This window comes from Amphiprion ocellaris, chromosome 2 (assembly GCF_022539595.1).
Source record: "Amphiprion ocellaris isolate individual 3 ecotype Okinawa chromosome 2, ASM2253959v1, whole genome shotgun sequence".
In the NCBI taxonomy this organism is placed as follows: domain Eukaryota; kingdom Metazoa; phylum Chordata; class Actinopteri; family Pomacentridae; genus Amphiprion; species Amphiprion ocellaris.
In genome coordinates, this window is record NC_072767.1 from 18,848,145 (window position 1) to 18,863,369 (window position 15,225).

Sequence of the window (15,225 nt, forward strand, 5' to 3'; positions counted from 1 at the left end):
GTATTTTTATGAATGAATACCAGACTTGTATTGTGTGTGGGGGTGAGACGATGCTGAGGACTAAAAATGTACTATTGCAAGTGTGCAAACCCACTGATTAAGGTGTTTTTTGTAGCACGGAAATGTTTATTCTTTATTTGGACAGCTGCACCACTAAATCTGTGAAAGGACTTCAGCTTTAGCGCAAGCAAGTTAAAAAATCTTCATCATTTTGAGGATAGATTATATTGAAGCCTTTAATTTGTTGGAAAACTGACTATAAATCTAGCTAAAGCACAAGTAAATCTGTCTGAGATACATGCTGGGGCAAGAAAATAGCAGTCACCTATGAATGTAAAATAATATACTTTATTATGACCATACATTTCTCAGGATCAATACAAAGCACTTCTCTGTTTTGTTTAGCGATGCTTTCAATGTGGCACTTTTTCCTCCAAAGGACAAAGAGGACAAGACAGAAATAATTCATATTGTCTAAACTGAACACACAACAGATGATGCAGATGTTTGCTGATGGATTCTGTGACAGAAAGAAGAATGGAGGGAAATGAAAACCAGTCAGAGGTTATATTTGATGGGCTGTGGCTCAGACAAACCAACTGGGCTGCATCTGCATCTAAAACCCATTTTATGATGAATCTAGATATATATTATTAGTGTTTATATTTTTTATTTAGCAGTGTGAGTAAAAATCTAAAATCTAATGAGTCAAAAACATTTTTAAGAACCAATATATTTCATGTAACGTTTGAGTGTCTCTCTAAGAGTCTCTCAGGCAAATTGTAGGCAGGAATACACCTCAGATTTAAAGGACAATCTTCAGGTACTAAAAATTATCTACAGCTGATCCTCCACGGTGGCTGCTATAAATGAGGACCTGGTTCTCTTTATGTCGCCTGGGCAGACAGATGGTTCGAAAGGAGCCCTGCTGAAACTCACTTACAGCAGATCGGCCCAGCAGCAGCTGCAGCTTCACCGTGAAGCAGCAGGATTGTGCATCATAGGAGGGCAGGGTGTGGAAGAACCACGAGAAATAACATGGCAAATATATGAAGAAAACCATCTTAGCAGGTCATTCTTTCTCATTTTTTTCTTTTCATTCAGTGTTTCTTGTTTTTCAACATGAAAACAAATCCTCTCTTATGACATTTCATTCATCAAGTGATTTTGCAAATATTACCATCAGCTAAACTGTCATATTTTGTAATTGTTTATTGTTGGACTGCATTGATGTAAGACATTGTTTGTATAAAGATTTAACAAATTCATTTCCATGTTTTAGGTTTATGGAGACTATTTTAGAGCTGAATCAATTATTAGATTAGCAGCAAATTTAGTAACGACTACTTAAATACTCAAATAATAGTTATTTTTCAAGCGTTTTTTCTTTATCGTGTGACAATAGAGAAAATCTTTGACTTGCGGACTGTCACTTGGAAAAATCAAGCAATTTATAGATGCCGCCTGCATTTTGCAACCACGAACACCAGACATTTTATACACTATCTGCCTCTAAGTCCTTTGGAGAAAACCTTGAACAATGCAGTCATCTGTCTATCGAAGGAACAGGGGTCGAACGAATGAGCATACATTACAAAATAAGTCTTATTTTATACATAAATATGAAACACAAAGGCAGATGACACAGAGCCTTGTTAATGTCAGTAAAGCTTTTGACCATGCAACGTTCAGTACCTTAAAAAACAGAACAAAAAAAAAAAACACCAAAAATCATGAACACAGCTTAGTCCACCAGAGACACAAAACAATGTCAAATATATACAGAATATCACAAAAATAACAATATCACTTTTTCTGTAAGAGCATGATTTTATCATATATTTTACAGCTAAAGTTGTACCATTAGTCCAGCACATTAAAATGTGTACAGGTAGCTTGAAGGGAGAGAAGCGACTATTGCTACAAGTCAACACTACAAGGTCGTCGGAAGTATTTAAATACGCCATTGAAATATAAGCTGTAAAAATAATATGCTCCGAATACATTTATATAATTATATACATATACATATAGGTTAAATACTGATCATTCTGAATCCCTGGATTGCTGAAAACGTCCTTTGTCGCTTTAGGCAGCTAGCTAAGTCATACTAACTGTGAGGCCACTGCTGCTCTGAAAATTGTGCTTCACATTGTCTGTTTCACTGTATTGACAAAAGCTGGGAGAAGCAGAGAGGTGACTGGTTTGTGGATTTTTTTTTTTTTTTAGAAAACTTTAGATATTTGCTGTCGTGCAGAGAGGTACATGAGAACAATGATACCACAGTCACATTAGCTTATCTTAGCAAAGCATGAACAGCATGTACAGCGAAAGTTTGTTATTACATTCCTGTTTCTGTACAAATTACACAAACAAAATACATTATTATGTTAATTAATGATGTTTAGATGTGCTGGTAACTGACAAAGGGGGGTATTTTTTAAACTTTGGACAAAGCAAGGCTAGCTGTTTCCCCCGATATAGGTCTTTGTGCGAAGCTAGGGTAAGCTATGCTACGCGAAGATAAACTGAACTTATTTCTGCTTTATACTCTTGCCTCTGCCAACATGAGACTGGTGTCAATCTTCTCATCTAACTCTGGGCAAGAAACCAAATGGTGACTTTTACAAAATTATGTTGCCACATTCAACACATTTTCTCTCTTTATATAGTTGCTTGTTTGAACTGAACACATCACTGTTGTGGAGCTTTCAGTCAACTCACTGTTTTCTTTTATCCAACTCTGAAAAGTTCTGTGTCCCAATTTAGGGTCTGGATCCTTCTGAGAATGCATTCGAGGACCAAATGTGTCATAGTGAAGGCATTTCCACTTTAAATACTCCTTGCAATGCCTTCTTGTCCAGGACCGAGAAGGATCCAGTGGTTGGATACTTCTGAAGATTCACTGTGACAACAGACTGTGCAAGTGGAGTTTTGGCAACTTTACACTTTTAAATGTAAGCACTGGGACATTTTGGGGTCCTCTAGTATATAATAAAACCAAAAAAATCTAAATTTCTGGTGAAAAAGGCAACCAAAGTCTTAGCTTTAGACCCAACTTCAACTATCAAGGCTGCTAGGAGCAACACTCTGAGACCTTTCCAGTATGCAAGCATAACAAATCCACATGTCAATCTCAGCGTCTCTCCTACGAGGGCAACAGTGTATATCGAAATATGTAGATCCAACCTACCGCACATGTATTCTCCAAACAAGAATGTCCTCTATAGGTCAAGTCACCTCATTTAAAAAGGTTTATTTCGACCTTCTCACACTTCAAAGGTGAAATCTTTGTAGGTCGTATATTTTTAAGGATGCAGTTCCTGAAATGGGACACAGCTGGTGTGAGGGTTTTCCTGTAAATGGTGTCACTGAAATACCTCGTACTATATGTTCTTCCATATTCATCTTTAAGAAGAGGTGTAAGTGGTGCCGGAATAATTTTTACTGCATGAACTATAATGACAATTATGGAAACGCTGTGGCTGTATCTACACTCCTGCCTGCCTAATAAGTGCATTATTGTTGTACAACATTTAGTGTTTTATACCTTAAAAGAAAGCTCTCTGCTGCCTTAAAAAGAAAATCCACCCTAAGACAGAATGTACACGTTCCTCCTATGATCTTGGTTTGTTTTGCTTTCCTTTGTTTACGTGCTTAAAACCGACAGTAGAAAATAGCAGCTCTGGAATTCAGTTTTCCTACTCGGCATTAGAGATTAAGCTTGTGGACAAAAATGACCTCCCTTCACTGCAGAACTGACAGGATGGTTTCATTGTCTTTGTGCCCTTTTGATTCATTTAATTACCTAATTACTTATTTTTGCTTGAAGAGTTTTTTAATTCAAAGGCAAAATGAATCCCAGATTTTGTTCCTACCACTGTGTAAATGTGGAAGTATCCAATGTCCAGATGCTGCTTAAGAAGCTGCCAAGAAAATACTTCTTGGAAAACTCTGAAAGCACTGAGGGGTTTCAGTATGACAATGGTCACTTTTAAAACCTCTGCTGCCATCAGTTTGACCACTTGGTAGAGCCTCATAGTATCCAGAGTGGATTAGTACCTGCTGAGAATATACTCTTGTCATCATGCATGTCATGTAGTTGGTTGTAGCACTGGATCAAGCTCACAGAAGGTGAGGCATTTTATTTCAGGGTGGATTTTCCTCTTGACATACCACCTTCACACAATTAAGGCACCTTTTAAACCCCTGAGGGGTCAATGGGTTCTTCTAATAAGAAGAGAAGCAACAATAACAACATGGAACACAGAACTGGACCAAAACAAACCGATGACAACAACATAAAGTAAGACAGTCGACAAAATATAAGGAAAATAAAAACATTACGGAATGTCTATGGGTAAGGTACAAATGCCAGAAGTGCCCTGTTACATTTCTTCTCATCTCATCCTTTAGGTTTTTACAGCAGCACCGCCTGTCACGCTGCCATGGTGACGTCACAGGATCTCCATGGAAACGCTGTGGCTGTATCCTGAAGCACCTTGATCAGTAAAGAACCTCATCAGGCCTCATGAGTGTGTGAGTGGATGTGTGTGTGTGTGTGTGTGACCGTGGTGGGAGTCAGTATCCGACGTTGAGCTTGTTCTTGTTGAGCTCCCTCTCCAGGTTTCCTATCAGAGTGTCGATGCTCTCCTGCAGGTCTCTCAGGTTCACCCTGTTGCTCAGCACAGGGCTGATGTCCTGGATCTTCATGTAGGCCTGGTAGGTGTGCTCTTTGGGCAGCCGAGGAGGAAGGATGTGGTCGCACACCCTCTCCTCCTCCTCTTCCTCCTCCTCCTCTAATGGCTGCCCGTTGTTTGAACTGTCACTCTCTGCTTGCTTCTCCTCTTCCTCTTCTTCTCCCTTCTCCTCCTCCTTCACCACCTCCTCTCTCTGAGGTTGTTCCTGCTCAGCGGGATCAGACGCGGGACCGGTGACCTTCTGCTCCTCCTCTGTGTCCTCCTGCTTCTCCTGGACCTCCTCAGCTGCCTCTGTGTCCTCCGAGGGCACGTCATCGTAGTCCGCCTCCTCTTTGCTGGGAGGCAGCAGCATCTCTGAGGAGAAGTAGCTCTCGCCACAGCCGCTCCAGTCGCCGGCGTAGCGGTTGCTGGGGCTATCCAGACGCCCCGGTTTGGGCCGCAGAACGCCCGCCATCTCTGCATCGGTGAGGTTCAGCACCTGGGGGCGCTCTTTCCTCCGCCGCAGAGGAGGAATTGACAGGAGGTCAGATGAGGTCGGAACCAGAGAGGCTGCAGAGGGCTGAGAAGACGACTGGCCATGTGGATCCACGACTGGAGGAGCAGAGAAAACACAGTTAATACAATGCAAATAGGCCGTTTAAACCAAAATCTCAAAAGAATCTGTTCAGCCAAATTACAAAAAAAATCATATTTTCTCATTTAATTTTGGCGACATCTATAGCCGTTTTGTCCAAGTTTCCATCGAGTACAGCGCAGATGGTAGGGTAGCCATGTTTGTTTGTACAACGGTTAGGCTGCGGTAATTTAATTAAACACGACTTTATTCGGTATTACACAACATGTAAGCACAGTATAAAATAAAGTCAGGTTTTAGAGCTAGATTTTGATAATTACAAATTATTAACAAATTAGGTAATAACACATTGCTGTGACTGGGTTGTATATTTGCTGATGCAAATGAATTCACAAATCACAGTCAAACTAGAAAAACCGACACAAAGCAAACCCAGAGTTTACGGGGCCCTGGGCCTGTTAGCTGCTTTATATACAGATATTGCTTGTGTGACTTGCCTTCAGTCCAATACAATAAAGGGGAAATAAAAAGGGAATTGTGGTGCTGATATCATATCTTTCCAGAAACACAATCCTGGTTACTTTGAATAATACACAGAACACTTAGTCTATTGTTTTCATGGGGATTATTTCTTCAGTAGAAAGTTGTAAACAATGTGAAGGTGAATACCTCAGACTCTTGGCACTTTAAACTATGCGCAGAGCTACATACCTCTCGGGGTGAGTGAGAAAATATGTTTTTTTTGTAACTTTGTGAACAAACATGCTTCAACATGCCTTAAAAGAAAAAGCCTATTCACAACCGATTCCTGTTCAAAAGGGCCTCAGTGTATCTGAATGACCCCTCTATCAGGACAACATAGAAATCTCAGCATGAAGTAAACACACATGCCTTAAAAACATCAGTCACATGCAGAAGTCACACAAAAGCACACTGTGATTCTGTTGCCATCCTGCCGTACTGCTGACTAAACCAAACTTAAAAATTAACCAAAGTGAAGCCCTGCTTGGACTTAATAAAAGAATCATCTGACTGACTATGAAAAGGAACAGTGAGCACTCCAACACAACCAGCACAGTCCGGTTACCTGTCTGTCTGTATCTCTGTGTACCTACACTTGTTGACACCGCTAGCTCTCCCTTACTGGATTAGAGAGGAACAAAGACACAGTTAGATCTACATGTCATGTTGAAGAGGTACAACAGAAAAGAATACTACAGTGTTTCTTCCTCCTATATCCTGAAGGATGATCTTGAGTTGTTTCTGCCGAAGTGCATTTTCTCCATGAACCCTGTCGACTTCAGTTCATTCATCAAAGAGGCCTTTGCTGATGTAGTATTTACGTTTAGTGGTTGCACGCTTTGCAGCCCTCCTCAGGCTAAAAACTTGAGCAATTATCACTTAAAACAAACAGAAATGATCCTCCTTTTAGAGACACCGTGTTATTTAATTTCAGACATGATTCACTGATGACATGATTAAAGCTATTAGGTGTCTGCAGAGAACATGAAGAAAGGAAGCAGACAAGAATGATGCACCTTGTGTTGCATGAGGGAAAAACGTATGTTACTGTATATGGTGATTTTCCCTGCTGGAGTCCATCTATTTATTGTAACTTTATTTATATAATGCAGAGACAGCTCAATCATACTATTTAGACTATAGTATATTAAAGCTGTATTAGCTCATATTTTGATATGAGACTTGAGCTGAAATCACTTTAAATGGATTCTACTTGAATTTTATGTATTTTTGTTTTTGCAGCATTTCTGTTTACAAAAAGTAAAACACATTTTTCAACCTTGGATTGTTTAAAGATACCTTTTTGAGCAATTATTACAAATCAATCTTCGATTTATATCACTGCCTGCACCAATCTCTGCTAGTTTTATTACTCCGCCAAGGAACGGCAGAGTTATGTGAAGACCTACGTACGTTTGTCTGTTAGCACCATTACCCAAAAATGAACAAACAGATTTGGATGAAATTTTCAGGGAAGGTCAGAAATGACACAAGGACCAACTGATCAGATTTTGGCAGTGATGTGGCTTATAGTCTGGATCCACAGATTTGTTAAAGATATCTGCATCATTGCGAGATAGCTGCATGGCGTCACTGTTACTATGACAACAAGTGAACACTACATCAGCTGCCTGCTGATGATCACATGATTGTGATCCTACTACAAAGCAACCGCTGCAGACTTACCGGGACTTTTCCGTCGGAAATTATACAAGGAACAATTGATTAAATTGTGGGGGTGTTTCTGAGTCCCATCAATTCCCTCTGCCTGCTACATGTTTAGTTCACGTGATTTGGTATCCATACATAACGTACACATGCATAACACACGCCTGTGCTCAGCGCAAGGTCATTTTGTTTGTGGGTACATCTATATTAAATGGCCATTGCTGTGATTCCTGATCATCAATAACTAATAACCAAATGCTGCATTTCTTAAAAAAAAAAAAAAAAAAAAAAAAAAAAAAGTGTTGCATTTCTGACAATGCCATATGGGGGAATGAACAGTCTTTGCTGAGTGCTTTTCTTGTTTTTTCTTTAATTGGCAAAATGAGAAATTAAACCAATAGCAGATATTCTATTGAAAATTATACTTTCCGTGTGAGTTTAAAAGATGCTAAATAAGGTAAAAAAAATTAAAACACAGAAAGGCAGCAAAACTGAGAAAATGAACCCGGACTCCAGAGGGTTTGGTTTTGAACATGATGCTGCGGGTTTGAAAGTGTTATTGCTACACACAAGCACAATACCAAGAGCTGAATACACACACACACACACACACACACTGTCTTCTCCCATCTTTCTAACCATATGCTCGCATTTTAATCACACATACAGTTGGCAAACATCGGAACACGCTCTCAACACACAGCAGCCCCTCCAGCCCCTCCAGCAGCTTCAACACATACGCTTGTGCTCTTCCTGTAAATAGTGTCAGTGTTTTTCTGCCAGCAGTCATCAGATGTCCTTGCACTCGCCCAAAGACATGCGCAGTCGAGGCCCGAGCAACAATGCCTCGCCGGGTTTGGTATGTGTGTGTGAGAGGCGTGAAGAGGCGGCTGAAAATATCCCATAATGATTGCGAAATGTTAGGGTGAAGCTTCAGGGGCTGAGGGGTAAGGTTAAGCCTGGAATGTCTTTAATTATAGTCCAGGAATCCTACACTCTGTGCAGGGGCAGAGGAAAGAACGGAGATGCTACCGAGGACGCAAACAAAGGCTCGAACCTGGACTGAAAAATGCTCAGTCGGTGTCATTACAGGTCATTAGAGTCAGCGGCCAAGTGGCATCGGCTGCAGAAAGGAGAGCAGAATCACTTCTATAGTAAAAAAACTACAAACATGGTTCTTAGCACTTCTACAATTCCTCAAAAGTGCTTTCATTTACAAGAAAGAATCCCTTTCTTCTTTAAATTTAGAAATTTCTCTTCCCTCAGCTACCTGCAATTATAGGATTCGCAGATGCTGAGTTGTAGCTGCACTTGGTTTAACTTTCTGTCTACAGTTGATGTAAGGGAGGGTGGAGGGTGCTCAGCTCCGGTGGTTTACACAGAATTGGTCCAATGTGGGAGTGAGAGGATGCAGCTAAATTTAGAGTCTGGACCAGACACACAGTCAGTTCCTCTTTAGACATCAGTCAGCAGATCTGGTTAAGGCTGCAGGTTACAGGGAAGAGCTCTAAGGATCAGAAGGATAAAGTCTGTCCAACGTGATGTTAGGAAGACGTGGAAACCGTTTTTCAAAAAGCAGCATGCATGTGCATTTTGAAAAAAAGTGTGCCTGGAAGCACACAACCCATAGGACAAACTTAATAGAATATTACTGCAATCAGAGTGCATATTTTAAATTATACCATGAATTTTCAGACACTTCCTTAACAATTCATGTTGAGAAAAATGGTAACAAAGCACAAAATGCACTTCAGTTTGGTCAAAAAGACAGTAATGGATTCTAAATATTTCTATTTTTTCTAACAGTTTGTAGACTGTCCAATTTTGGAATTTTCTGCTAAATGTTCTACAATTGTTGAGACTTTAACTGCAGCCACTGAATGGCTCACACACTGATTAGAACACATATTCAGAAAATTGAGCCCATAAGTTAAAAACGTATCAAATTAGCTCCTGTGACCAATACAAATTTTACACGGCCTGCAGCTCTTTTCATCGCTCGCGACTCCCTTCTGCATAATCCTTGGGCTCCTTCATATCTCACACTGAGCAGACAGCTGCAGCCGGCAGAGGACAGCTGTGCAGGCAGACAGATGACCTGTGCTGAGTGAAGCTGGTACTGGGTATCTGTCTGTGGTTAGTGATTTATCTTAAGACAGAGGGGCCACGCCTTGAAAGTTGGGTTTACATTGGAGCTTAGCGGCTTGGCTCTGATTGGCTCAGCCCACCATGATGAAGCACTTGTGGAGGGTTTCATCTTTGAGAAGCCAGCAGATGGTATTCAGTGGCTATCAGCTGTACTTGTGCCAGCAGCGGATAACCTCAAGGATCAAAGCAGTCCAGCCCTTTAACAGTCCTTTGTAGAGCCGAACCACAGAGCTGGCGCTAATTTGTACAAGACCCTCTGCCAAAACACTGGTATATACAGAAGAAGCATACAACCTGACTGTTTCTTCCAGCTGTAAAATCTGCTAGAACTTATTTTCAGAGAGGAAGGTTAAGCGTGATCACCTGGCCAGAGCTGCAGCAGGTAGTGCAGGACTTCGATGTGTTTTTTGAAGTGCAGCGCGCTCGCCAGCTCCTCGGAGTCGATGAAGACTCGGTTGGTGTGGCAAGACGCCTCCTGACGCTGGCTGAGCAGCACCGGGCCGAAACACACCGCCAGGTTCTGACACGTCATCTTGTTCACTTCTTGGTGAGACGCCACCAGCTTCAGGTGGTCAAGAAGGATCCGCAGTGTCATCTGATGTACGCACACACACACACACACACACACACACACACACACACACACACACACACAAGTGCAGACACAGACAAATAAGACATGTTATTATTATGATTAGTAGTTGCACTAGTACCGCTGGCAGCAGCTGAGCTACGCAAGCATCTGTAGCACCGAAAAGTTGTATTCATAGAAGAAGTGAAGAAAAATGGACACTTCTTGGAAATAGAGAAAGAGAGAAGCTTTTAATTTACAGCTATATTAATGTCTTGCTACAGCGGCCACAGATTCAACAGCTGTGCAGTAGTATCATGCTGAATGCAACTTTGTGCATGAAGAATATAAAGTGGACAGACCTTCATGACTTGCATGGTGTTTTGTCTTTTTTCTAGAACTAAAAATAGGATCAACAAGTGGTGTTGCACATATAGTCTATTGGGTAGTATTAGTTAGCAGACACTGTACGTTGGACAATACACTACCGTTCAAAAGTTTGGGGTCACCCAGACAATTTCATGAAATTGTCTGACAATTTTTCCATGAAAACTCACACTTTTATTCATGTGCTAACATAATTGCACAAGGGTTTTCTAATCATCAATTAGTCTTTCAACACAATTAGCTAACACAATGTAGCATTAGAACACAGGAGTGATGGTTGCTGGAAATGTTCCTCTGTACCCCTATGTAGATATACCATTAAAAATCATCAAAAATAAGGACATTTATAAGTGACCCCAAACTTTTGAATAGTAGTGTACATTAAAATAAGTTGCAATGTTGTACTATTTTTATCTGAGGCTGAAAAGTGTCTCAATGCAAATTCTAGTCAGAATTCTTTAATAGCCACATTAAAGGGATTCTTAAAATATCTGCTGATGTTATATGCTTTGGGACAAAGGTTCAGCCCTGGATGCCAACACCAAACATTCCTGGATCCTTTGTTTCTCTACCATCTCTTACTAGTCTTATTTGCTGCCAAATAAAGGCATATGAAGGGCGATCGAAAAATTCCGATACTGTCGTGGTGCACAGAACGAGTCATTCACATACAACACTTGCAGGTCATATCTGTCATGACTCAGGAGGTTGTGTAACCCTACGCTATCAGCAGCAGTGCTCTGAATTACACACATTTTTGTGACAAATGGTAGGTGCACAGTTGTGATTTCTCCATCGACCGAGAGCAAACATCACAGTCTGTTAGTCAGCAGCAGATGATTTGAATTTCAAAACTGGACAAGGCATGCCAAGTCAGAGCACCGCAAGTATGCTCTTTGTTTTCTTCAAAATCCTCGATGTCGTGCACCAGCAATAAGACCCCAGGGTTGGAATGTCAAGGCAGAGTTCTACTGTCCCGTCCTGAGGTGTCTAAAGGACAACATTTGGTGACCTGAATTGTTGCACGATGGCAAGTGGGTGCTCCAGTGAGCTGTGAGCTCGGTCACTGTGTACTGATTACACGTGTTTTATTTGACCACGGCAACACAGTTATGAGCTAAATCTAATCACTAGATTGAGCTCACAGTGACTTCTTCCTTTTCCCCAAAATAAAATTCAAGTGGTAGAGTTCCCATTTTAACACAGTTTAGGGGGTTCTGGGCTAATTGCAAACAATGTTTGGCATGTTAACTTATCAGGACTTTAAGAGCTACAGGTGTTGCAGGAGCATGGAGGTGGCTACCAAATTTACATCAGGTAAACGTTTTTCATTTTTATAGACACAGTTTCAGAACTGTTTGATCACTCTCAGCAGAACACTTTAAAATGACAGCAAAAAGAGACATTATATAACCATTTAATTTTATAACATTCTATAATATACTGTAACTGTCAGCCTCAAAAACATATACTTACATATATGCATTATAATATTTATAATTAATCTGAAAATACTCCATTAATGGTCACAATGTGTTTAGTGGTGTAAGCTTGTGGACTGTGTTGCACCTCAATAATCACTTAGTGTCAAGATAAGATAAAGATAAAGATAAAGTTCTTTATTTCTCCCCACTCCAGGGGAAATTTACATTGTTACAGCAGTTTTATTTACAATATATACAAGGGTGGCAAAATTTTTAACAGAAAAAATAAAAATAAAAATAAAGTTTAAAAGTGCAAAGATGTGCAGTGCAAGAATGTCTGTGCAAATTTTATGGTTTGGGGTGGTAATGATATAGTCCAGTTTATGTTAACATCAGCCAGTGATGCTGATGTTGTAAAGTCTTATAGCAGATGGGATGAAGGACCTGCGATAGCGCTCTTTCTTGCAGGGTGGATGTCTCAGTCTGCTGCTGAAGGAGCTGCTTAAAGACCCCACAGTGTCATGCAGTGGGTGAGAGGGATTGTCCATGATGGATGTGAGCTTTGACAACATCCTCCTCTCACCCACCTCCTCTATGGAGTCCAGGGAACAGTCCAGGACAGAACCAGCCCTCCTGACCAGTCACCCAAAACTTGCGCAATGCAGTTGTAGTCTGCAGCATTATCATCATAACCATCATTATCCAGACCACAATCAGCACTTTCACTCCCCCTTTTGTGACCATATCCTATCTCCATGATGACTGTGAGAGCCAGCAGAGACTGTGCATTTACTCACCCTCTCCACCTCTGGCAGGTTTTCCAGCAGGCTGACTGTGTGCTCCGAGTCGGCCTGATCGTTCTCACAACCTGCTGCTCCCATCCGCAGAGGCCTCATGGCCATGGACTCCAACACTGCCTCGTACAGCTGCTTGGTGATCAGCGGGTAGGGCAGCTCACGCAGGTAGTCCTTCAGTACCCCTGACAAGTGAGAAAGAAAGAAAGCAGGGTATGAGAAACGCAGCTGTACCAACATAGACAGCAATGGTAATGAAGTCTTTGCAGGATATCTGAGGGTTGTCTAATTTTCTCACACTTGAAGTGAGAAACAAACAGGCAACTTTAATAGCCGACAAATCACTAACAGTGTATCTTTCTCAACTGCTGTCAGCGTGGAATAAAAAGCTTTTCTTTTCCTTCTCCTTTAAACCACTGAACCTGGCGCACTTTCTTGGCTGCAAATTGAGGTACCATTGTTTCCTCGGGTGATCCTGTGGTGTCTGCAGAGATGCCTGATTGAGTCGGGCGTGACTCGGCAGCCAAAAGTGTCGGGGGGCCTGGTGTCTGTGACGGCGCGTTCGCACCTGTGACTTTGGCCTCCCGTAGTTCAGACAAAAGCTACGGAACATGAAACCAGCGCTGTCTGTCTCCACTAAGCCCCTGAAATATCACTGGCATGTCTTTTCATCAAAGGCAAAAAAAAAAAAAGAAGAAAAAATGGTGGGAGGGAATCTGGGAATAAAAAAAAAAAGCTCCTGGCAGTGTGACAGCTCTTTGTGGTGAGTGTCTGCTCTCTCTTCCCTCTGCATGAAGCTGGATCAGTTTTCAGGGAAGGCTGGGGGCTGTGTAATTAGCAATATTGGTTCTGCTCTAAAGTACACACTGAATGTCTAAGATCAGTACCAAGATAAATAGTATTTTTCCTTTAAATTCCTTTTTCCTTTAACTTGTTGAGGGTCAAACCATTTAGAAATGCAAATGATGCCCTTGACGAATGATTTTCCAAAAAATGAAACTTTAATGTTAGGTTGTTCACACAGAAGTATTTGTCCGTGAAATGAGCGCATGAATACAGTCACACTCTATATATCATGTATAAATTCCTATATCCACGCTGTTTATACTGTCTATTAAGTTCTGTCATGCTGCACGTTTGTAAAGATTTACATATCACCACCACCATTTGCTGCTGATGCTTTAGCAGTTTTTTCTAACAGTCCAATCATGCTGATTTGCTGCTGGTGTTCCGCAGTTTTGTTTTTCACTCACTTATCTTATCAGCTGTTGGGTTCAAATGTGCACTGGAAGCCAGAATAAGAGATTTCCTGTCCGTGATGTTGGACGCTAGAGATCACCGCTCTTCTAAACAAGGTGCTTGTGCTCACACGCTTATCGGAAATGTCTTGATTCCATTCAGGTTTTGTGTGCTTGGTGCTATCAGTAATCTGTAGCACTGCGGAGGCGAAGGACCTCTGCTTCTGGGTGATGTCTTAGTATCTGCTGGTGTCGACTTTTATACTGCTGCCTTCTACTTATGTGCTAAATTTGCATAGCTGTCATGGATTAAGTTCATCTTCGGTTGTTGTTTGGCACAAATGTTACGATGCTTTCATGCTGTTGATGTACGCAATTTGAATATTCAGATTTTAGTGCAAAGCCTGTTGAGAGGGTTTTGTTCTGCACGTTGATGCTTTGTTGCTGTTTTTTGTTGTTTGTTTTTTTTTGGTTCACTACAAGCCCGGATGCCTCGCAGATTATATGACTGTATATCGGCATGAGGACTGTAAACATGATCCAATTCTATCCATTTTTCTCTGTAAAATGTCTTCATGGTTAACATTTTCTCCACATAATTCAAATTTAGCTTAGCACTTGGGAAATATAAACTTCAAAAGAGATTGGTTTAAGTTTACTTTTCTTCATTTAAGTTACTTCTAAACAGCTGTGTTCCTTGTACTGGGTATGTTCATGATAACAATCTTTCTAATAAAACAACATGACATCAGCCCGAACCCTCTATAGACTCACATATACGAGCAATATTTTCAACATCAACATAAGATATATAAACAAACAACTAGATATATAGTGGATTAATGGTGTCCTTAGCTGAGGATGAAGTCACACATCCTCCGTGTGAGTGTTATAATCCGAGCTTTGCTGTTCTGTGTTACGGTAGCTGGTCTGACCTTGTGTTGGTGCATATGCGTCCCTCCCATTGAAACTGTTAGTCGCTCTAAATGCTTACAAACAAACCAAGAGTGACCTAACACACTGCATTTCAAAAGGGAAAGTGCTGGCAAATGTTCAGCTGGTGTCCTGAAAATTCTGAAAACCTAAAAACAAAATATTTATGTTGCCAACATGTCCGTATGTTTTGGTCTGAGATGCTAGTGTTTAAGCAACATTCACTGTTTATGAAAAGTGACAGAGAGAAAATCACTACTGAACCT

At 40.9% G+C, this 15,225-nt stretch overlaps 1 protein-coding gene across 2 annotated transcripts in view; it reads right to left on the minus strand.

Moving 5' to 3' along the window:
• Window positions 1-328: 328 nt before the first annotated feature.
• syde2 (synapse defective 1, Rho GTPase, homolog 2 (C. elegans)) overlaps window positions 329-15,225 on the minus strand; it is a 56,605-nt gene continuing 41,708 nt past the window's right edge. Inside the window, exons 6-9 of one of the 2 annotated variants that reach the window (XM_055016555.1) lie at window positions 12,792-12,973; window positions 9,976-10,207; window positions 6,362-6,417; window positions 5,164-5,291 (exon numbers count right to left, since the gene is read on the minus strand). In XM_055016555.1, the coding sequence (XP_054872530.1) occupies window positions 6,404-6,417; window positions 9,976-10,207; window positions 12,792-12,973 (428 nt within the window). In that variant the 3' untranslated portion in view covers window positions 5,164-5,291; window positions 6,362-6,403. Of the gene's footprint in view, window positions 5,292-6,361; window positions 6,418-9,975; window positions 10,208-12,791; window positions 12,974-15,225 lie in introns of both variants that reach the window. The other variant, XM_055016552.1, reaches the window with a different exon arrangement.